Source organism: Dermacentor albipictus, chromosome 4, assembly GCF_038994185.2.
Source record: "Dermacentor albipictus isolate Rhodes 1998 colony chromosome 4, USDA_Dalb.pri_finalv2, whole genome shotgun sequence".
In the NCBI taxonomy this organism is placed as follows: domain Eukaryota; kingdom Metazoa; phylum Arthropoda; class Arachnida; order Ixodida; family Ixodidae; genus Dermacentor; species Dermacentor albipictus.
The window spans coordinates 132275208-132299545 of NC_091824.1; the positions used below are offsets into that span (position 1 = coordinate 132275208).

The following is a 24338-nucleotide window of genomic DNA, read 5'->3' on the forward strand; positions in this document are numbered from 1 at the left end:
TTTTTCACCTCGAGTGCCCTGCTACCCAGAGTGGACTTACGAGGCCTAATATCGAGAATTGAAACATACCATTTCAGCCTTTTGCTTGCATTTGGCCTCCTAGCCTAGAGTGACTGTATGTTGGAGCAAATACAGCAACACTACTTCAGCCAATGTCTATGCCCGATGTGAGCACTACTAAAATATTCTCCTCACCAAGCTAAATTTTATGGAAATATAATTAAGAGGGAGGTGCGCAGAACTCACACAGAGGATGCAGGTTTAATGTATTCATTGGCCAGTGAATAATAAAAAAAAGTGCTGTCGTTCTCAGTTGCTAGCGGTCTTTTGCTCTCTTTCGAATTTCTTTTTCCAGAAGTCAAGTTCTGCTCCCACCCAAAGCACTGCCTTCCGGATAATCATCGCCCCTTCAACGCGTTCTCGTATGATACCCGACCTCATGAACTCGGTTTTCACGTGAGAGCGCGGTGAACCGCGAATTTCGCAGTGTGTGAGCAACGAGGCACTTTCAGACTTACGCATACAACCACTAGTGCTCTGGTGGCCGTGAAATACGCTACAGGGCTCTGAATTCTGACTGCTCGCCCTTTTCCTACTGATTCGCCAGGCTGTGAAATCCTCGCGTCTGTCGGAACGGCGGCGTTCGCGACAGGAGCGATTAGTCAGCGTCTGGTGCTCGCCAGTGCGGAATGAACACGGTGGCCCGACGCCCCCCTCCTTCTTCCGCCGAAGTCGTTTCTTCTCGAGACGGAGGAAAACAGCGTAAGCATGTCTTCGGCTCCGGCAGACTGACTTCATTAGCATTCTCTCCCCTCACTCAGCGTGCGGCGTCAGCACGCAGAACTGACGCTTTGTCGCATTCAGCGAATCGCGCCGGATGCAAGAACGATGCTTTGCCAGGAACGCCACCGCGGTCGTCGCCGGAACACTGGAGTGACCCCGCCGCTTCAATCCCCACCCTACTACCTGTCCTCATTATCGCTCCTCCTACACCTCTTTTTCACCTCTTCCCTTCCCCTTTGAGCAGAGTAGTAGGTTAGGGTAAGTTATTTAGGCCAACCTCTCTGCGTCTCTTCAATAAGTACTTGGAAATGCTTTTACTCGACAAGAAACCACCACTACCTAAAGGCGTGGCCATCAGAGCGGCGTAGACAGTGGTGGTTGTCAGTAGCAAGAACGCGTCCTATTTTTGCTCTAAATCATTTAACCTAGATTGCCTGGAACTTTTGTACAAGGAAGATGTCCTGCCGATATTTGTAGCGTGTCACGGAACAATAAATACATAGCATTCTCACGACATAGAGACAATAACGTTGGTACAATCAGATTGCTTTCAAGCGCCATGTATCTGTGCCACAAATGCGCTATAAGAAATAACCATGCGTTACCAAATGCAAAAGCACCCCGCACGCACGCACGCCTCGCGGTCTTCATACGTTTAGAGCAAAATGCAAGCGCAAGGATAGCAGAATTTGCAAAATAGATAATATAATATTCACTATCGCGCCATGAGGGCTACAGAGGTAAGGCGCACCCTACATAATATTTTAAACAGAACAGCGCGTATTTTGACAGGCACTATAGGAGGGAGACAGGACACAGACAGCGCTGACTTGCAACTCAACGTGTCCGTGTCGTGTCTCCCCCCTAGTGCCTGTCAAAATACGCGCTGTTTTGTTTAAAATGGCTTACCAACTCGCCCAAACGTCCGTTTTAACGCTGCATAAATTACAGTAAATTTATGTACGTACGCGTATGAATTACAGCTGCTCATATGCCTTCTCTTTTGTCATTCGTTATGTATGCAGGATGTTCTTGCCTTCGGCCGCCAGCATGTTTTCTTACTGTCCTTTGTGTGTACGGATGTTTCCCGGTGGTAGCTGCTGTGTGTTTCTTAAAGCACGTGGAAGTCTGTGCTGTACTGGATACCAGACGCCGGTATGAATTTTTACCCTGTGGTCAGCACAGTTCGGGGCAGTCATGCCTGTTGCAATTGTCGTTGACGCTTGGAACACAGTTGCGACTTGTGCACGGTACTGGTGTTGATAATGAACGTAGTGGGGTCGATGCGATACGTATCAGTCAGGGAGAATGTATAAACGCATTACGTGTGCAAGAATGCAAGTTTTATATTTAACACAACTGCTATCGCAAATTTTTAGCATTCTTTATGCGTGAAAATTATTTTGACGATATCAAGCACGAATCATTAGCTTACACAATGAACTTTGTGGTTACAAATATATGCATGACACCGCAATGTCTGCTGTATGTCTGACATCACATACTTCTAGAAGTATTGTTTAGTCAAGAAAGGAAAAAACAGAAAGAATGGCGAGCTGTAGAGATTAAGTTACCGCTGCTGCTTAGCTGAGTTTGGGAAAGGGTTGCTAATAGTATCCTTAAATAAAGAGCAAACATTTGCAATTTTTGTAGAAGTTAGACTAAGTAAACAATCTTAACTATAGCTCACCGATCTCTCGGAGGATATTAAGTGCACCCTTCATCTCTACGCCTTTTGCTGTCGTCCTTCTATTTCAACTACACTTAGCAGCAACCGGCGACACGCAAACGCAATCATGGGTCGGAGCAGCCGCCCTTCTTGTCACAATCGTTAAAACAAAAGCCCTTCACTTCCAGCATTCTCCGGGACAAATCGTTGAAAAGTCCTCCGGAGTGACGGTTCTCTGCTGCAGACTGAGCGGTAACATGGAATGAAGCACCGAGGAAGAAAGGCACTCTCGCTGCAACAAAGTCGACGACGGGTGGTGGAGTCAACAGCGAGACACATTGAAAAAACAAAACTCCATCGCCCTCTCCCTGTACCTTCATACTAAGTCTTCTTCCTCTTTCTTTCTCATCCCCAACCCCCTTCTTCACCCCACACATACACAACCACGCCCTTCTTCTTTTCCGATACACCGTTCTGCATGTTGCACCGTGCACAGCGGCATTCCATTGTTCACAAAAGCACATGCGGAAAGCAAGAAGCGCTTGCGGGCGGGTGCGTGCGAGAAGAGAAAGAACGAGGGAATGAGGGATTAATCGATGAGCAAAATTGCCTACGTCGGTCGCGTATCGAGGCAGATCCCTTCGATCGTGCCAGCCGTATATATATGAAGGAAGGCACGCCTCAGTGCCCATATCCTCCCTGTCGCGCTGGTACTTCTTTTGTCCCGAAGAAGACGAATAAAAAACTAAGGAAAGGCGAATGTATAGACGGACGTGTCGGAGAGAAGAGAGTGGCGTCGGATCTGTAGGAAGAGACGAGGAAAGCGTCTGGCTGCCACGCGACTTGAGCTTTCTTTCTATACAGGACGGGCATATACTGATGAGCTGGTACTACATAACGAAATGGTTAGCAACGCGGGAACGACGGCAACAAAAGCGAAAAAAAAATGACACATTACCGAATGCGTTCTTTGCTCGGGCTTTCCCTTCGAACAGCTTTAGGGCGATTAGATGACAGGCCTTTTATGAAAGGAAAGATTCTGAGACCGTCGCCTGGAGCGTATGCGACTTGCAAAGCCACAAAAGCACTGCTGCGCAGCTTCAATATACACTAGCCTGTGTGGTCGTTTGTAAATAACTCAACGATAAACGCTTTACTTTGTGTGTGTGTCTGTGCATAGCATGAACTTCTCTCCTTCGCAGCTTTCAGTCTCCTTTCCCCATTCCCCAGCACTGGTTAGCTAACCAGGCTCAGCCTTATCAACGCAGACCCCCCCCTCCCCCCCCCCCCGCCTACTCCCATAGCCTCTTCCTTATCATGTCTCTCTTTCTCTTGTTTCTGTTTTGTTTGTTGAAACTATAAGGGTGTGCTAACTTACGAATGCGGCAGCGAGTATTCATTGCCGTACAAGCAGGAACACTTATAAAAATAATGCATGGCGTTCAACTGCATTTCAGCGAGAAATATACTGAACAAAACGAAAGCTAAATCAAAGTGCCGCATGAAATTCCTTACGACTTTTGCAAAGAAAGTGCCATTCCATCGGCAAGAATACTTTTATATACTCCTATGCATTTTACACAGAAGGACGACTTTCTCGCAATCAACACAGGACACAACTACATCCCAATGTAACAGTCAAAACAAGATAACTATGTCAAAAAATAACTTAAAGCAACGGCGCGAACAAAAATAATATCATCGAGTCCTAGAACTCTAGCACGTACCACACAGAAAAAAAAAAACAAGCCACTAATATTGACAAAACAGTTGTGCGTGTGCTTTTCGTGGGCCTTCTTCCTACTTCTAGTGCTTTTGTATTATTAGTTCATGCGCATGTTCACCGTTGTCGTACTTTACTTTGTCTCATTGGAAAGCCTTGCCGTTTAATGCTTTCTTTGTCGGACACGATGGAGCATTCGCGTGCCTCCAACAGTCTCTAGAAATCTGTAGGAGGGCGCGATCATCGACCGTTTGCCCGCCCGTCTTATAAATCTACAGAACAAATACATATATAGGTACACAAACACTGTCATGCGCTGACCTTTCTTTCACATTGTCCGTTACGCAAGACAGCCGGAATGAGCAAGGAGAGGTGGAAGATAACAGACCAACTCCTCCCCGCTCCAAAAGAAAAAGAAAAAGAAGCCATCAATAAAGCGTTCGCTACGCCCCAGCCATTAGACATTGCCTTCGTCGACGTTACCCCATTAAAGCCATAGCTGCGACATTGTGTTGTACTCTTAGAAAAGACGGCGAACACCTAGACCCCGTTCGACGCGTGCTATTCGCTTTACAGTCACGTGTTTGCGCTTATCTCCCCTCTGGTCGTTCGTTACGCTTTCCTTAATAAAATATATAGGGCTGGGAGCGAAAAGAAATCTTGCCGACGAATTCGCCACACATGCTAAACTGCAGTACTATGGGGAGAAAGAAGAACGAAAAACATGCAACTGCACAAACGGCGAAAGACGGTCGAACAGTGCGTTTGCGGGGTTCGAGATTGATCGCTGCTGCACGCCTGTCCATGAAAAGAGAAAGAAAATGTGAAGTCACGGCGGAGTGTTTCTCAAGATCCCTCTCTAGTAGTCGGTGCTTTTGTCTCCGAACCGTGCACATTCAATACTAACCCCTCCCCTCCTCCACCCTTCCCCTCCTTTTTTTTTTGCAAATGTTTGTCTTTGATGGCCTTTCACTCCAAGCAATCTCGCAGCTCCTTGTAGTGGTAGTATACCCATGCTTTTCGTATCACCCGTCATTTTTTGATGCCATTCGTCCTCTGAACGGTCGCTGGCTGGTTTACAAAAGAGAAAACTCCGTGTGATGGAAATTACCACCGTATTGACGAACCTGAGGACATCAATGTGGCCGCAACTAAAGTGCACGGAGCGCTGCAAATGAAATGCACTCCGTCGTTTGTCAAATGCGCCGAATGCCAAGTTAAAATGAGTGCAATAAAGACACGACAGTGCTCGAAAGATCGGAAATTATGCCAAGCATTGTGAGATGCACGGAAAGCAGCACTTAGAGCTTTGGGAAACAAGGTTTCTGGCAATAATTTGCAAAATTCGTGCAGAATGTAAAATTAGCTTTTGAATATTGATTCAGAAAAAAGAAGGAAGGTAAACAAAAAAAGGACAGGGCTAAATTTATTTTTCGGTAATGTACAATTCAAGCGGCTTCAAAATATGGAGAAAAAAACACTAAGCACTGGGCCACAATGACTATGAATATGCAAAATTTAGCAGTAACTTACTCTGCGTCTACAGGTCAAGTTAGACAATTCAATGTGAAAAACACATGTAGAACATGATGTTGCAAAGGAACAGACGAAGCAGAAGTCAACTAAATTAAGAAGATCACACGTTTGATAACTCTATATACGTTAGCTCCTTAAGTGTGGTTGTTTTGAGAAATCCTAGAACATCTGGTAGTTGCTGTTGAACACCAACGCGAATGCAACTGAGATGCTCGAGGGGTATAGGTTAGAGAACAGTGCAGTGCTTTGACCGGACAGTTTTTTTTTACTTCAAAGGACAGCCATTCGAAAAGGCCACGTATTTTGACGGACCGGTCAAAGGGCGTTGCCGAATACATGACCTTGTTTTTGATGTCATGAACAACGTTCCCTGAGGCACAGACTAGACGGCTGTGCATGCCCCTCTTCCACCACTGTCATGGTAAAGGGAACTATTCTTTCCCGAAACATCCTGCCTTCCATCCACCCGCATCCACCTTGTCGCTGCAGCAACCTTGTACGCTTCCCTTTCACTCGTTAAGCTTGTACGGCTAACGTTGATGCTTTCACGCAGATTTATCCGTGTAAGCGCTTCCGAAATCAGAGCTTTGTTAAAAGCTGCACGCGAAAAAGTTGGCCTCGTAGTGCACAGCTTCAGGCCTTGCTCGTATCGTTGATTTTGTTTTGCGGCTCTTACGAATGGCGAGGCGGTGGCTGCGCCCGCGAGAAGACTGAGCAAGTACCAGATATTGAGTCGTATGAGAGGGAGAAAGAGAAATAATGAGAGAGAGAGAGAGAGAGAGAGAGAGAGAGAGAGAGAGAGAGAGAGAGGTTGACCCCGCTGTTGTGCTTGGCTGTTTTGTTCCAGCGGCTTTCAAAGACGAGCGGAAAGCCCCGAGGCGCCCTCGACCCATGGTGCCCCCTATGCGCGCCTTGGAAAACCTCGTCTAAGAAATAAGCCGGAAGCATATGGGTACCTCTGCTTGTGGTTCTTTTTCGTTCGCGTTCCCGCTCTTCCCTTTGGCGGTGCCATTTCCACGACAGCTGAGCGCTCCGCGGGGAGTGCCACTGGGAAAGCGCACGCACCAAGTAAAAGATAAACAGCCGTTCATTTCTCGCTGTTCCCTCTTGCTGCATTTTTGATGTAGCTCCTTTTCGTCCGCTGTTATAACCTTGAAAGACATCTGACATCTAGTGAAATGTTTGCGCCATTACAACATTCGGAGGCATCCTGAGTACAGAAAAGAGACAAGAATTCTCTATCAAGGGTCCAAAATCGTGTAGCGCAAAGACGGAAACATCTTACGCGTCTTTGGCGGACAAACTATGGCAGAGCTACGAGGTAGAGCAATAATTTGCTATCACATTGCATATCTAGGCTTTATAATAGGAAAAATGCAGAAATACCGAAGTAGTTGGAGAATTATGGGAGGGGCCTTTGCCCTGCAGTGAGCGCAACCAGGCTGATGACGATGACGATGCAGAAATACGTTTGGCTAGAATCAAATCTATAAGACGCCGCGACTGACTTCTTCGAGCGGCGTGCTATTTTCCTTGCGCCTGTGATTGTGTCTGCAACGTCTGCTCATAAAGGCAGAGACTGAAAGGAATAATAGTTCTTTCTAATAAGGGTGGCGGGAGGTGGTGGTATGGTTGAGATCCGTAAAAGAGAGAATAACAGAATATTTTCGGACTACAAATCTAGCTAGTTTTTCTTCTTTACTAAGTGTGCTTTGTGCGATCTCTGTTGTGAGCCACAGATACAAAGTGAGAGTAAATGAACTAACAGAAAGCATAGGGGAAGTTGATTGTAATGTTTAATTGCAATGTAGAAATAATAAGGCATAAAATGAAAGTGGACGAAAAGAAAACTTGCCACAAGCGGGAACTGAAGCTACATCTCCAAAATATGACGCAATAAGAAATGTGGTTGGGTGGGAAGTCAAATGGTGATGACGTTGAAATCCGTGAATGTATGTGCCATGCATAAAACTTTGAAACTACAAGTTTGCTTGCTAGTTTTGAGCTGATCTGCTATTAAAGCCATATATGTTAAAGCAGCTGCTTTCGACATTTAAGGAAACATTTACCCACTGTTGTCTGCTTTCCCTACAGTGTGCGTAAATGCTCGAATAAGTGCAAAAACAAAACACACCAAACCAGGAGAAGAACTATTTTAGTTTAGAGATCACTAAATCTTTACCCCTGCAACTACATCTATACTAAATATATCTAGGCTGAGATAGTCTTGCGTCAAGACCTACTATGTACATGCTAATTATTTGGAGAAATTGTCAAAAAATACATTTAAGAACCATGATTTCGAATTATCTAAGATAAACATATAACCAGGCAGTCATCAATTGCCTCGCTACTTTCTCGCCTTCCATACAGTGATACCTATCATGACATGCATAATTTCCATTACAAAGCCGGTGATTTGCAATCTTTAAGCGCACCTTGTAGAATACTGTCCTTACTGGTCGGCGTGCTGAAGTGATTTTTGGGAGCGTATAATATGCATCGTTCATCATCGTGTTTTCAGAGAGTAGAAGTTTGCCATACATCGCGTTCTGGTACTTCGCACTGTAACGTATGGTTCCTAGTGAGGAAAGTCTAAAGTTCGTCCTAAAGTTTTTGGTTTGTATGTTTTAACCAAAAATGACCTGCAGGAGTTTAAGAGCTGCAGGAGAGTTGCCCACTCCGTGCTGGCGCTCTGCAAGCTCACACATACAAAACAAGTTTAGCGCGTTACAGTTTCTACGCGTTCGCTTAACAGTGCCATGTTTTCACGTCCGTGTAGCGTGTCTAGCTCTGAAGTTCTCTTCCTTTCCGCCAACTATCACTTTTCGCCCCACATTAAGCGCAAGCAGCTGTTGCGGGCTTCTCTCAGCTGCGTAAAGCTGCGTCGAAAGCATTGTTCAGTTCCTGTGTTCGGTAGAACACAAACCATATGCATAAGGCTGAATTGTGAAACACCAGAAACGTATGACCAAGAGTTGCGGATGGAGCAGGTTAAGCCGTCCAAGTTCGCGTTACGAGTGAAGTCTTACACAAACAATTCTAACGAAAAGTTAGAAGTGTCTTGGACTTCTCCGTAAAACATTGCGATATGAAACACCGCTGATTCAACAACTTTTTCAAACTTCGCAGCAGCTGGCCGTGCACATTGGTGGTCTCTTCCGGTGTTTCAATAATTTCCTCGCCTGCCCCATCATTTCATTTTCGTAAGGATTCCAATTTGTTTCCGTTGGTCTGAAGCGCAAATTAGCACATCAGACACTCCTTTTACTTTTCTCCGCACTAATTTACATGTGTTACATACCCTTTGAATACCTTGTCTTATCATAACTTATTGCATTGCTTGCAATGCATTCCGTGGGTCCAATTTCTCGGACCACCACCTTAATAATGGACAGTACAAATAATGTTTTGCCTCCCTCTCTTTCTCTGTGTGAGTATTTCTCCTTTATATTTATTTCTCTCCTTACCCCTTCCCCAGTGCAGGGTAGCAAACTGGATCTCTACCTTTCAATTAATCTCGCTGCCTTTGGCATCTAATTTACCTCTCTTGCCTTGAGCATTCAGCATGAAACGAGCGAAAGGTGAAACTGCTTCCTTAACTTAAGGAAGCATACTTAACTTAACATAACGTATTACATTAAGCGCAAGCAGATAGCTGATGCGTTGGTGACGCAGTCACTTGAGTATCAGCTCCAGAAACCAAAGGGCGAAGCTTTTGTCCTTCCTTAAGTGCCATAACTAGCTCATTTATTTATTTACAGAGAACGTTGTCTGTGTATAGGTAAAGGTCTTGGTTACCCAAACATTACGTATAAATGCCTCAGTGTACTAGCTACTGTCTGCACAACCGATGTCTGCACAACCAACAGACATGCTTCAGCCCACAAGGCGCGTTATTGCCATGACTGTCGCTTGCCAACCGGGCTCATTCTTGGACTCCCTGTCACTCGCCCCCCCCCCCCCCCCCCTCTTTTTCATGAACATCAATGGAAACTTATATATGTGCTTGTACGTTTTAAACTTTGGAAACGTCCGCATATGCTTGTTACAGGTCCCCCATGAAAGGAAGATGTACATTGTGACATTTAGTCCTTCGCGCATCGACCACAATCTACTCCTTTCGTTTCCGCACATACTACATGGAAGCCGGCTCTCAAGCAGTATTCAACCATCTCTCAGTTTTCATTGTTCCTCACTGCTGAATTCAGCGTAATAACAAAATTTTCTGCTATCCCTGCAGTCCTAGTCCTGCCGAGTGTGTTTTTGTTCTCGGCCCTTATCTTCTACTTAGTTTCAAGAGAGAGAGAGAGAGAGAGAGAGAGAAAAGAAATATCCGAGGACCCATGCGCACTTCGTACTAGTTGTGGACGCGAAAGCATTAATTTCCATTTGCACACCCCTGAGCGGTTCTTTGAGTTATGAGCTTTTCACTGGCAAGCGAGCGCGTTCAAGCACTTGAAGACTTCTGATTTGGCCTTACTGAGGCGCAGTTAGAACGCAGGCAATAGCTTGCGCGGAGAAGGAACGCGCGGATAACACAAGCTTCCGAGAGCGAGAGCGAGGAGGATTCGACGTCACGTCGATGCCCTCTCCCCATCTGGCATAAGACTGTGGCAGCAGGTGTTCGATTTCACCCGCTCTGCTCCGTCGAGGCGTGCTTGTGCCCTGTCGTCGTAGCCAATGGGAATTTAGGTGCCGTTTCACTGCTACAGACGCGGGACGCAGATTTTTTTTGTTTAATGAGCCATTAAACGTATTCACATCAAAAAGGACAAGGTTCGATAAGTTAAGCGCGCGCTCGGTTTACAAGACTGCGCAACGGTAGCGTAAGTTACTGCTGGCGTCCGTGAATCAGCAAAATGAACAAGCTAATTAGCATATTGTTCTCCGCGGGAAACGTTGAATTCGACAGTTGAGTTTCGAACGCAGCACCTCGAAAGTCAGAGCGTGCTTGAAAGCTTCCACTTCATCCCCAAATTATTGCGATACGGAGTATAGATGCGGGCATGCTTCACTAATGCACCTAGCTTGCGCGACCTGCAAGCTGGCTCCACCGCAAGCATTTACCAATTGCAGCAAAGCCCGTTTGCGATGTGCGAGTGGATTATTAAGAATGCAAGGCTTACAGGCTGCATAGAACAGGTTGCAACGAACGAGCTTTGACTCCATCAAAGTAGGATGGTTTCAGCAAGGTGAAAAGACGCGAGGACTACTCCTTCTACTTGCGGTCGCGTCTTTTGCTTTTACTGACACCATCATACTTTCACTGTGCCCCAACTCGCCCAGCAAAGCACCCTACTTAACACAATCTCACTCAGTGTCGCAGGTATCACAGAGTTAGACGTGCTCTAACCAATTTGTAACGTAACCCGTGTTGATATATAATGCAAATAAATTTTGGCCTGCATAGCTGGCCGACCTGGAAAACAAACAATAAGTTCATGGTTCCTATTGAGCGCTGTAAAGACTGCATGAGTGTTCATCAGCGCCTGTATGAGCTCCAATAACGTGCTGAAAGATCATGTTTGACAACATATAAATGAACGATAATATTTTACGCGCAAACACATGATCTGATTACTATGCACGTAGTAGTGGGGGACTCCGCATTAAATTTGACTACTTATTTTTTTTTAGAGCACACTTAAATCTAAGGTTACGTGTGTTTTGCTTGTCGCAATCCGCAAGAATGCGGCCACTGAAGCCTGGATTCGAGCCTGTGGTATCGTGCTTAGCAGCGGAACGTCATAGCCCCTTAGCCACCACCGCGGCTGAATCGTTTCGTGACAAGTCCAAGTATATGTTGAAGTATACTTACCGAGAAGAGAAACCGTGAGTAGGCAACAAGGCAGGAAAAGAACAAGGATGGTAACAACGGTAACCAGCAGGGAGAAGAAGCACCCAACGAACCAAGAAAGTAGTCCGACGGAAAGAAATTTTTAGTTAAACTTGAATCTGCAAAGTTATATTACAACCCCGATGGCTGCTAAGTCCCATGGAAGCGCGCAAGTGCGACCCGGATTGCTTCCACAAAACTGATTTAATTCGCCTGTGACATCTCACTGCAAAAAATTAGGGGCGTCATGACATGCAACAGGACATTCATATCGGCGCCATGAGCAATACATCATGGTTACGGCAATTATCGCGCATGTTATAGGTGGTATTTGTTATTCATGGTGCAACGAGAGTTTCAATATAGCTTGTGAAGTCTCTCACTCCTCGACAGAATAAAATACTAACAAGCAGCTGAAGTGATAATGCACGAAGCGATGGAGTGTTGACACCAACCGGCTAGCACATTATCGCATACAGTTTCCGCTAATTCAGCGGCTCTTTTCTGCTCATGGTAGAGAAAGCAACAAAGCGGCTCCTCAGCTTTGTCGTAGCAGTAAACATCTGTTTTTGAATGTCATACCGATGACACCGCCAGCTTTGGCTAACGTCGCCTTCTTGAAGACTGTCTCATAAATATAGTTCTTTAGATAAAAGTGCTCTCTGGATCTTTTCTTCGCTTTCTTCCTCCCTGCATCCTTTATGTGGAGGTTGAACTGCTACAACTTAAGTAAAATAAGTCTTAGCTATTCATTGTTCAGCGTGCAGAGCTGGCAGGCATTACCATTGAATTCAAAACATTTTCTTCAAGAACACTTATGCAGGCCCAGATTTAGCCTGCGTAATAATGAAGTGCATCTATGGAAATTACAAAAGCAATTTATTTGATGCGTACGGACCGATTTCAGTGGGCGCCGACAAGTATTGTACCTGTGCAAGGCAAAATCTATCGAGAATGTATCGTAACATCCTTACGACTAAAACCTTGTATAAAATGAGCAAAACGCAAATCTGCTTGGTATTTTAAATGCACCTGCGTACCCTCTATGCTCGAAAATAATGAGAAGGGCGCCCACGGTCAGCATGTTTGTGTCGCAGTATGATTTGATGGCTTCATGGCATTTCGCCAAACAAGGTATAGAATGCGAATGCATTCATCATTGTTGTTTATTAACAAATTATGGATTTTAAAGGAATTAAGACTGGAATTAAGATGGAATTAAGATGGAATTAAGACACGAGACGTCGCATTTACATAGTTTTCACATCATGCACTGTTACTGGAGTGGTGCTAAGGGATTACGGCTGCAAAAATTGCCTGAGAGCAGTGAATCTGCCTTGTTATTAGCCAGACGAGTTTACGCACTCACGAATACAATAAATAAATAAATAAATAAATAAATAAATAAATAAATAAATAAATAAATAAATAAATACACTTCAGGCCTACTGCTCTAACAGAGTGAGCCGTCGAAGACGTAATTAATAAATTCAGAGCAGATTGGTAGAATTTATAAAAAGCATGAAGATGCAGCGCAACTTGAAAGAAAGGAAAGGTGGCAGTTTGAGTTCACATGTTCATGAATTCACAAAAAGGGGCAACGTACTACTATATCAAACCCTACTTACCTCTCTACTTATGCAAAACCTATTGCTTCTTTTTTTATTTATTTGCGTTTGTTCCGCGTGCGCTCAAGAACGACAGCAACTGGTCACTTCAATTGCAAACGTCGATAAGAGGCCGCTATCAGACGAGTTTCTTTTAGTTCCTTGGCCTAATGCAAACAGCGCAGCCCTGATAAAAAGTGCCGCTATAGCCTTTCTCCAAGCCACTGGGCTGGACGCACGGCTTTAGAGATGCTACAACTCTGTGAACTTGCATGTACGCGTCTCTTCTTCATATCATTATCATCATCATTCCTCAGCCCTTTTCCTCCGCATTCCTTTCACCCAGTCTAGAATAGCAAGCAGGCCAGAGTAAATTATAGCTCAGGCCGACCTCCCTGCCTTTTTGTAAATCTCTTTCTCTCTCTCTCTTCTTTTAAAAAGAGCATAAAAGTTAAGTATGACATTAGATTACTTGACGAGCATGTGAGGGTCGGTGGAAAAGACAAAAACAAAAAGAAGTCACAAGTTTAATGTTTATTTAGCCTATAAAATATACCGCAGAAACTTTTAGCACATTACGAGGTCTCAACGTAAAAAACATCCTGGTCTTGTTCATAGTACATAAAGGCACCCCAGGCAGCTGGTAAACGTGGCACAAGCGTAAAACAATAAAAATCGAAAAAAAGAAGTACAGAGAGCAATGAAATGCGAGTGCGCGCGCAGCAAGTACAAGAATAAAGAAAATAAAGAAAGAAAGGAGAAAGATAAAAATGAGAGGCGCAGGCGACAGTTTCGCATCAATGGCTCCTGTCATGAAGATTGCTTTGGGAGTAGCGCGGGAGCAACGCATAAAGATCGCGGAGATCATTTTCTTTGCCGTCGCGCCGAAACAAAACTAATATTGACCAATATAAAGATGGGACGGCATGAATAACACAGGGCTCGGTGAAAAGCGACGATCGATAACAGGGCTATAGCAGAGTGGCTGCCCTACTTTAGGGGGCGCCTAACATAAGACTCAAATGGGCGCGCTCGCTCTTCAAGTCTTAAACTTCATTCTGATCAGAAGTAAGGCTCCTAACACCCCCTGCTTTTATTTAATTTTTCATTACGCGTCATCCGCACAACTGTCTCACTGAAAAATGAGCCGCTTCCAGCCAAGAGGCAAGATATAAACCTTGGGGATGCAAAAAAAAAAAAAACTTGAGGTAGTTTATTTTCTTTGAGCTGGCACTGTCGACAAGGAGGATGTTAATTAGAGCCGCTTCGTAAAATTATGATGTATAAGTAAAAGATAATTGCGAAATGAAGCACGTCTGAAAGATGATGAACTTCAGAACGAGAAAAAGAAGATGTAGTGTCGTTGATCGGAATGAGGGCGGGAAGAAACGATGTGGGACACACAGACGCTCACTTACAACTTAAGTTTAATGAATAGTTTCCAAGGAAGCGGAGGGGGCGCGCACGCACACTTAGAAGGAAGGTACAGGGCTCATACATATTTACGTGAAAAAGCTGTAAAAATATTATTGCCTATCGGGAAAACTAATTTCTTTTTCCATCAGCGCCACTCACGCGATACTAACACACGTGGCTGATTGTGCACATATCTGGTCGGCCTCAATAATTTATCTCACCAGTCTGTCATTAGACCTTTTCAGAAACGTTGCGTCGTTGAAGAGCGGTGGGCAACTGCATTCACTGATGTGCGCTGGTAGGTGCATACCACCTGCTACCGCCTTCAAAGACGATGAGTGCTCTCAGAGAGTCCGTTTATACATCAACCCGTTTGGCCAATGCGAACTTTACCGCAGATTAGTGGAATCTTCTAAACGACCTCAGTGGCGCAAGTCACAAAGGGCTTTCCATGTCTCTTCTCAGGTGCCTCTTTTTTTTTGCGCTTGAGCACAACCTATAGAGTTTACAAGGGGCTGTGAAAGCTATGTCCACCCCATGCTTACGTTCGACTTTCTTCAGGTTGTGCGAAACTGCGAGTGTGTTTCGCATCCCCACAACCTTTTTCGGTTTTCGCGCTTCTTTAAAAGCGAACCTCCTACGGCCACTAACAGACTGGAAGGGAAACCCGAGCTTTCTAGACGTGACACCTACACTCTAAAGCTGTGCTCTACCTTGTGCAAACAAGACTTTCTCAATGTCAAATTGTGGCATGGCAGAGCTATCGCTCGCTCGACGAGCTTTATCTGTGAAGAGTCATATGGCAAAAGGATTTTCTTAGAGCGTGGTAAGTATCCCTAATAAAAAAGGTCTTCCCATTTATAGTACAAAGCAATGTCTAAGAACTGCAACACGTCATTGGCGGGAAGTTCAAGAGTAAAAGACAATGAACGTGAAAAACAATTAAAACATTCTAGCACGCTATTAGCTGCTGATATTAGCTGCTTTGCGAGATTCTTTAAGCCTAGCCAAAGTGGCTGCCAGCTGCAACCAGAACTTGAGAAAAAAATATACATGCTTTAAAAGTGTTTATATACGTTGACGACTTTCTTGTTTTTTCAGTTGTACCAAATGACAAAACGCCCACATCAACAGCTAATTGCATGTTAGAATTTTAAAAATTATTGTTCACGTTTAGTGTCCTTCACCCTGATACCACCGCCATCAACAGGAGTGGGAAGTGGCATCCAAACTATGATGTCGACTCATATTCTGCGATTCGGACATTTCACTAAATAAAGCAAGAATTTTCAGCTTCACGCGTAGTACCTCTGGTGAATAGCAGCGTCAACATTTATCAGCCGTATTGAAGAGCCTGACGACTACCTTGCGCTAAAATGACAGCCATTATTACACTTTTTTTATCACTGTTGATCCAGGCTGTCACTCAAGGGATTGATGAGAGAGTGTTAAAGGGAGGCGGGGCTGGCACTGTTTGATATTTTAAGTCTGTAGTACATTCCAGCATTTCTTCAATCTTTTTTCGCGACAAAGGGTTCCACAACTCGCTTTTCTGTCCAGTCTCCTCTGGGCTTAGGGGCGTTGGAAACGTTTCGTGTCGGCACATACAATTTATCACTGGCGAGCGTCAGCCAGGCGCGCCTGATATGCGCAGCTGACTTTACGCTCAGCACCCACTGCACGCTTTCTGGTACCTGGTGAAGTCACGTCGCTCCTGTCTCCCAGCGGGGCATCACGTGGAGCGCACCGATAGAGCTGCTGAGTCGCTTTAGCCGGAACGATTTGCAGAGCACTCCAGCTGCATTTTCCGCAACGCAAGGCTGAACAACACGCCATTTTGCATATCCTTCTTTGCGTCCCGCTGAAGTCGTTCTGTGTCGGTGTGCACAATTTATTGCCCGCGATGGTCAGTGCGCCACGCTCGGTGTAGCTAGCATTATCTTGCCCACTGAATGCATCAAGTCCTGGCGCGTACTTGATATAGCCACCAAATTTGTTTTGAGAAATACGTTTCGTTGAAAGCATATGTGAGATCTGGATAATCTTGTATATAGTCAGCGGCGAGGGCTAACATTTATTATGCATGAGTGTTTTCATCCGTAATAGCTCCTTCCTTACTTCGAAGACCAGTTCTCGGGTCGAAACGCTGGCGTCGTACTCAATAGCTCCTATTATTTTATGACACAAATATACCAGAAAACTTAGCAAAAAACGGTGCTGGGTATTACGTGTCAGAAGGCAAAAATTAATATTTAAAAAATAAATTCTGGGGTTTTACTTGCCAAAAAAGCGATATGATCACGAGGCACAGTGTATTGGGGGTCTCAGGAATAATTTTGACTACCTGGGGTTTTTTATAGTGCACCGAATGCACGGTACACTGGCGTTCTCGCATTTCGCACCTATCGAAATGCACACACCATGGCCAGGATTCGATCCCGTGGCCTCGGGATTAGCAGCGCAACAGCAAATTCACTAAGCAACCACGGCGGGCGATGGCAAAAATGGAAATATACTACAGGTGCTCGACAATTACTAACAAGAGTTAAAACATCAATAAATATGGAAAATGCAACAGAGAAAAGGAAAAATCCTCATGAAGTATCAGTATTCCCAATACGAAAAAGAAAGCCTACAATGTAACTTTGATCTCACTTCTTTCACACACCCATACCGTTACGTTCAATGAATTCGCATACCATCTTGAAAGAGTTTTACGAGTCTAGCCATGTATGTTGCTATGTTGCTAGCCATGTATGTTGCTGAAGGAGTTCAGGGAGGTTATCAACATAGTTGCTAACCTCCCTCAACTCCTTCAGAGCAGGCAGCGCGCCGTTACACTGTGTTCACCATATTCAATACTCATCCTCTTCTAACTGTAAAGCAAAAGTGTTTTCTCAAGCACGACGCCGTTGTAGCGCAGTGTATTTGGATAGGTATATAAGGGTCCAAATATCAGGGATTAAAGAAAAAAAATAACCTTTTGTGCTCAGTTTCAAGCAGCGCAGAGTGGTAAGCGACAAGAACAGTGACAACCACACAAGTTTAAGGACACTCATTGTCGTTCAATGTCCAAACCTCACATTGTTGTATTCATTTTTAACCATCAAATATGGCAATAACGAACAGTGCGAAGGGTTCGCCACCACGTTGCATGATATCACGCACCTTGCAGCTAACTTCTTGCTATAGCAGAGGCTGACGCAATCGGGAGTCTTTGAAGTGTAGCGTGTTTCTGAATACTGCTCAAAATAGCTCTTTCGAGAGTTCAGCATAGACCTCTTAGATATCCTAGCATACATATTTCGGGGAACTGGCACAAGTTAAGCAGACTAAATTAAAGTACTGGTTAAAGAGGTTCCTACATCTGCTTAGAAATGTTTCCTAGAACATCCACACTGTATTGCATTCGTGCCGAGTGAAATTCCATGTAAATGTTTTCATGGTATCAGTGACTGTAAATGAGAGCGACAGCGGTAGTTACTGCGATATAGGCACGCCCGTCTCCATTAGTGTGAGAACGTCTTGTATTGAGCGTACCACTATGTCAACACCAGCCGCTTGAGTTGAGCCCGTGGAGACGTCAATTTGACCGTGTAACCAAAGAGACCTTGTGATGGCTTTGAAAATACTTCACATACGTTCAGTACGTCAGCTCAGTCACCGTGTTTTTATATTTATGTTATTCATTTTTCAGCCCTTTACAGCGACTCCGTGTGCTTTAATAACATGCAAATACGGTTCTGGTTGTGCACTAAGATACTAGACTTACATGACGCATGGATAACAAAATGCTGGGTGTAGCTGCACAGGAAACATGGAATTTCATCTCAAGAAAATTTTTCTGTTTCTGTCTTTTTTTTTTAAGTACGATTACCATGCATGCAAAGGATAAATGCGCGGGTGTTGCTCGATAAGCGATATAGCGTTGGAATGCTGCCAACGCTCGACTACAAGAATATCGCACAGTTTAATGCTTGCTATGCCACGCAAACACTTCAGCACTGTCATTAGGCGCAGCAAGTGAGCCTACGGCTGAAGGTCTTCGTATTCAGGAAACCTACCTTCACTTTATGAGCCTGTCGGTTTGACACAAAAGAGCAGTCACACTGTATGGACAGATCTCCAGTGCAATTCAAGCGCATAAGAATGTTCTGCCGCATTTTCATCCTACGCTGCGGCGTGAATAGGAAGAGGAGGACGTTACTCGTACGTGCGGATGTAACCTTCCAAAAATAAGGAAAGAAGAATGTAAAAGGAATGCTGGTGATTCCTGCACTTGAGCTTGAACTCTAACACCTTCTTCGGCGGCACATCGAGCCTTATTTAACTTTGACAGTACTGGGAGCTGACAACAAAATATCGAGTGATCCTTTGCAGGCAAAGTGCGCTTCTCTATAGATTTGCTTCCTGCACGATTTCTTAAAATTAGTTCACAAGTATACATATATGGTTCAATAGCAGGCGAAGCTCCAATGGACTTCGTCTAAAAGGAGCATAAAAAAAGTGACAAGGCATCCTTTCATCCACTTTAGTTTCCCCTTTTCTTCATTATACTCTAAATTTCTATTTTAACCAAAGGAAATTATCCATATGGTTTCAGTGACCGCTGGTTTGATACGATCGTGATTGACAAGCGAGAAAAAGTCACGTGAGGATCACGAAAGTTTTTTTAGGCGCACCGTTCTCCAGCAAGGCTGCATGCCTTCTTGCTTGGCCTCTGCCTTCCTGTCTGAGTGTCGCTGAGCGCTCACTGCCCGGGGCGTCGACCTCGCGCAGGAGTCCGACAAAGTGTTAGCAGAAGCACCGTGGGTGACAACGTTTTCATGGTTTCCGCAACGCAGCCACCACAGGACCACTCGTGGCAGCGAGTGCAGTAAGCGTGGGCCACTGGATTCGAATGACGACGACTGGCCGTTGTAGAAGTTCCCGAAAAGCTAAATAAGGAAAGCTCGTTAATCGTGCCGTACGGCGACAGATGTCGTTCATTCATACGTAACCCATTAGCTGGAGTTGCCTTCAGTCATTCTGACATAGACAAAAAGTTTACGGAAACTCCTTCACGCGCAATACATTCATGTCTCGGGATCCTTTTGTTAATTAAGAATCACACCGCATTCTCGTACTTTGCGGCCCCATGCGGAGTATATCACGACAGATAAACTTGAGATGTTAATGGCGACCCTGGGACCGTAGAGCGAGATCATTGTAATGAGAATAAATTATTTCATCTTCAGCCTGGTAGCAAAGCAACACGATTGGTTTTGTTTTACGACCGGATGAAATTACTGTAATTGGGAGACTGGTTTCGTGCACAGTCGCTGTTGAGGATAGTTGAGGATAGGTCATTGTGCTTCATTTGTGGTGAGTGCAGCAACCAAATTAAGCGACGATTCCATAGCCGCCATAGAAGATGGTGTCCAAAGTAAGTGTCACATCTCAAGCTCCGCTGTTTAGGAATTGCAGTGGGAAACACAGACTTCGAAGCAAGTATGTCCGCTCGCTTTGTGCGTGTCCTGTGTTGTATTTGAACAATTTTCAGGTATTCTGAGGAGTTCACAAAATAGTTTGGCACCAATGCACTTCCGCTTGTATTTAGTGTGTGCAGTGCGCATGGAATTTCAGTTGAACATCATCGCTGGCCTTCTTGTGCTTTTGTTTTACGTGATACTGTTTAAAGCAGTTCACTTATATATCGAAACATACAAACGAGCTCAATTCGACACGTGCGCTGGTATTTCAGCGGTATTCAAATAGCGACGATTCTGTCACTGTTTCCTCTTTATCAGCATATGTACCATGTATAGTGAATCTCAATGAGAAAGAGCAGGAAAAAAGAAAGACACAGATGAATAACTTTTACTCGCTGCAGGAAGCACTATATCGTACTCGAATGCTAACTGGTTGAAATCAAAGTGGTAATGCCAGGCAAAGAAAAAAGAAGGAATCACACTATGAGTGCCCAGCAGGAATCAGCCTTTTCTGCTGAACTGCATGTGCCGAAAGAAATCGAAGTTCGCGTGTTTAAGCGCAGATAAAATAATAAATGAGTGCATAAAAGGAGACAGCGAGCAATCGAAGCAATCACAGGGCACGACTCTCAATGTAACTCCTCGGTAAGCGTTTTCCGAACAGCGTACTATGGAGCAGCAAATGCGCATCTACGAGGAGTCTGAAAGTATGAAAAAGAGTCTTAAAAGGAGGGGAAGAAAGTGCAACAAGGGCGAAAAAAAGTAATTTGGCATGTAATCACCGAAGCTCTTTCTTGCATTGGTTACAACATAGGGCGCGACTGCAAGCGCTCCTTCATACAGCGTGAATGTGTGCGTCCCAGAAGATGGAACGTGGGGGAAGTTCCGCTCCTCCAGCGCCCGAGGTTACCCCTCACTCGCGGTAAAACAACGAATGAAATTACACTTTCCTGCAGCTGATATTTTACCATCTGTTTTAACAACATAATGCAGGATCATGCGGTATGCGATTTGCTGCTTCTAATTGTTTTCTCATGAATAACTTGAAACGGAATATGTTTTCTCTCCGTTTGAACTTGAAATCACCAAAGTACAAAAATACGGCGACTACTCCGTACCGCTTCGCCTTGGGTTGAAAGCGAACACCGCGACCGAGTCGCGTAAAGGCTCTTACCTTGGAGCGACAAGCAGCTGATAGTCCAGCAAAGAAGCCACCAGAGTGCCCTTGACTCGGACATAACCTGCCGTGCACAGGTGGAGGTCTTTTGCATCTACGCAGAACAACGCACACCACTCCAGTGACTGCACAGAGCGCAATATCCTCGACACGGTGACTAAAGCTCCACGCTGCGGCGACAGTCCACGTGGAACAACGGCTCGCACGAGGTTCGACTGCAAGGGCACAACACAGCCGCGCAGGGGTATCCGCGCGAAGGAAAGGCTCACTTCACAATGTTGTTCAACGAAGCGTCACGTCCGAAATCGATGATCGCGGGGAACGAACTGAGGAAGCAGTTTCGATTTCAAGTACTCGTTCACCAAGAACAAAAGAAAATCACGGTGATCAGCAGGAGATACAGCGTTGCTTCCGAAAACGTAGTAAGAGTGCGCGTTTAGTGGTGGGAACGTAGCGGAAGAAAGCCTTGAACCGTCCACAAGGTCCGGTGATGCACTAAAGGAAGTGTTCCTATTGTAGAAGAAACACCAACCGGAAAGGGAAGAAAAATTATGGCACGATGTGCCCTTCGATGAAGTGTCGAAACTCCGACGCCTGGATCTGTCAAGCTTCACGGAATGTCTTCCGGCAACACCCGATTACTGAATAGTTTGCGCGTAGTATTTCAGCAGCGAGAAAAGCTGAGGCAGGAGAAGAAAAAAAAAGTCAATGCACCGGTTTAGTGAGTTCGAAGGGCTGACTAGAAACGTTTTTTTGGCAGCAAAACTTGAACGCGCGTGAATTTCAGGCTGCGAGCGAGCGCCGAGGACAGAGCATGGCCGAACCAACGCCGACTTCAGTGAAAGCGTCGTCGTCGGGAGATGCGAAAGGAGGCATCGCGTCGGCAGCTAAGTTTCCGGAGCAGCGCGCTTCGACCAAGGGCTTTTCGCTCCGACTGCTCCGTTGAGATGGTAGGCCGCCGAACGCCGCCAGCGAAATCCGTTAGCGTCGGCCGTTGGCGCCGCGAGCTGACACGGGGCTGAGTTGAGGAGGGTAAAGGACGCGAAGAGAAAGCCGATCACGCCGGCGCCTGGCGCCATCTACGGGAGGGCAAGGGCTACGTGCTGCACAAACCACCAATTTCGTTCCGAAAGATGACCTTAGTTACTTTGGTACAGGGAGAATGTAGCTACCCAGAGAACAGCATTGGTTGTATTCTTTCGACGACTCCGCGCGTTAATTATATACCAAAGTAAAAAGAAAATCCATAAAGAACTGTTTAGAAAATTATGAAATTATAAAGAATGATGAAGGGCTGTCGGCGCAGCAGCAATCGCAAGCGTTGTTTCTTTAAAATGCGATAAATGTTTTTAATAAAAAGTGCTAGCTCTAGAGGCCTTTTCTTTTTAAACGTAGACCTGCAGTACTGGCTAAAGAAAAATATAGAATAATCTGTATATTTCTAGACGTGTCTAGACGTGCAGAGGTAAAATGAACTAGAAGGTATCATAAAATAAATTTTTTCCTCTAAATGTAAGTTATATTTTTAACCTATTGATTTTCGCTGCTGCTGACAGCTATGAAGTATCCCTTCCTTAGCTGTTACAAAGACGTCTTGTATGACTGCGCAATAATGGTTGCGTTTACGTGGACAGTGTGGGCGCTTTAGGTTTATACTTGCGCTAAACGCAAAGAAATCAAAGCCCCTAGCTACACTTCTCGGACCGAAGCTTGGAACAGAGATCAAAATAAATGTGGAACCTCCGGCGGTCTTCTTATTTCCCGGATGAAATATAACCCCGCACCTTACACTTCACCGCAAGTGAGATGAATCCTTCCTTCAGATCGCTTAATTTTCATAAAGCGTTGCAACCCGACCCCCACTGATCAATTGCTCCTTAGGACAGCTACTCCGCTGAGGCCAACTGGCGGACCGCTGCTATCTCTTTCGCCACTTATCGCCACACGCCAGCCATTGAGAAGTTCGAATCAGCCGGCCTTAATACAAATCAGACCGGAATGCACGTTAACAGAGGCACAATAATTCTTTTTTTATCTCGTAAAACACATGAAACTGCCTACTCATCCTTTTTGCAGTATATGTAGTGAAGCATTGTTTCGATTGCTAAAGATTTTCCGGCTGAAACTGCTCTTATACAGAGCAATATATCTGCCATGATATTAATGTCATTCATATAGAGTGTGCTTTTATTTATCGAAGACGTCTTTTTAAGAAGCCCACAAAAGTTTCTCGAATTATGCCGCTACAGATTAAATATTGGCCCAGGCGAGCATAACTTGCAAGAAAAGCGAAAGCCATCACATCAGTAATTAAACTGATTATCATTAATTACTTAATAGTTGCAAACTATAGAGCACGTGCTTATATTGGAAAGCTGAACGATATCGTCACGAACGTCTAGTTTCGTGTTTCAACATTTCAACAAGACCACGTAAACCGAAATAATTGGCCTCAAATTAATTGTTCGCGGTTTTTCGATTCATGCCCGTCTGCTACGTCAGAGGAGGGTTGCTCCGCGACCCGAACTTCGCAATGCTGCCTGCGTAATCGGGAGAATTCGACAAATAATTTGAGCCCAATTTATTTTGCGTACGTGAACGTTCTAAAATTTCGAAACACGGGACCAGATATTGATGACGATTTCCTTCAACTTTGCAATACAAACACGTGCGGTAATTCTTGCAACGAATAAGTTAACCAAATTATTTTAATTAGTGATGTAAGTGCTTTGGTTTTTCTTGCAAATTATGTCTCCTTGGGCACATAAATATACTGTTTCACGTGATTCGACTAATTTTTGTATGCTTTTTCTTTAAAAAAGAAAATAACGTTCTTGAAGTAAAAAGAAATAACAATTATTCTGCTGTTGCTCGCTCGCTCACTGTGCTCGTAGAGATACGAGCCCAGAAAGACGACTGATAAGCGTATTTCGTATTTAGCTACAGTGAAATCACAATCATGATTCCTCATGTGGCTGTACATGAACTTCAACCTCAACAAGTCGAGCCTTCGGTTTCTTCCGCGTAAAACCCCACAATTAGTCTTTTGTGTCGAGGCCTGCGGCCTACCGTCTTCTTTTTACGTGTCCCCAGATGGTCTTCCGTGTGTTGCCCGAA

The 24338-nt window shown here is 44.8% G+C and overlaps 1 protein-coding gene across 1 annotated transcript in view; it reads right to left on the minus strand.

Annotated features, from left to right (window-relative positions):
• The window catches only part of LOC135898412 (uncharacterized), a 107085-nt gene extending 85126 nt beyond the window's left edge, over positions 1 to 21959 (minus strand). The window contains exon 1 of the mRNA XM_065427331.2: positions 21219 to 21959. Coding sequence (XP_065283403.1) covers positions 21219 to 21315 — 97 coding nt within the window. The 5' untranslated portion in view covers positions 21316 to 21959. The remainder of the gene's footprint in view (positions 1 to 21218) is intronic.
• Between the last annotated feature and the right edge of the window lie 2379 nt (positions 21960 to 24338).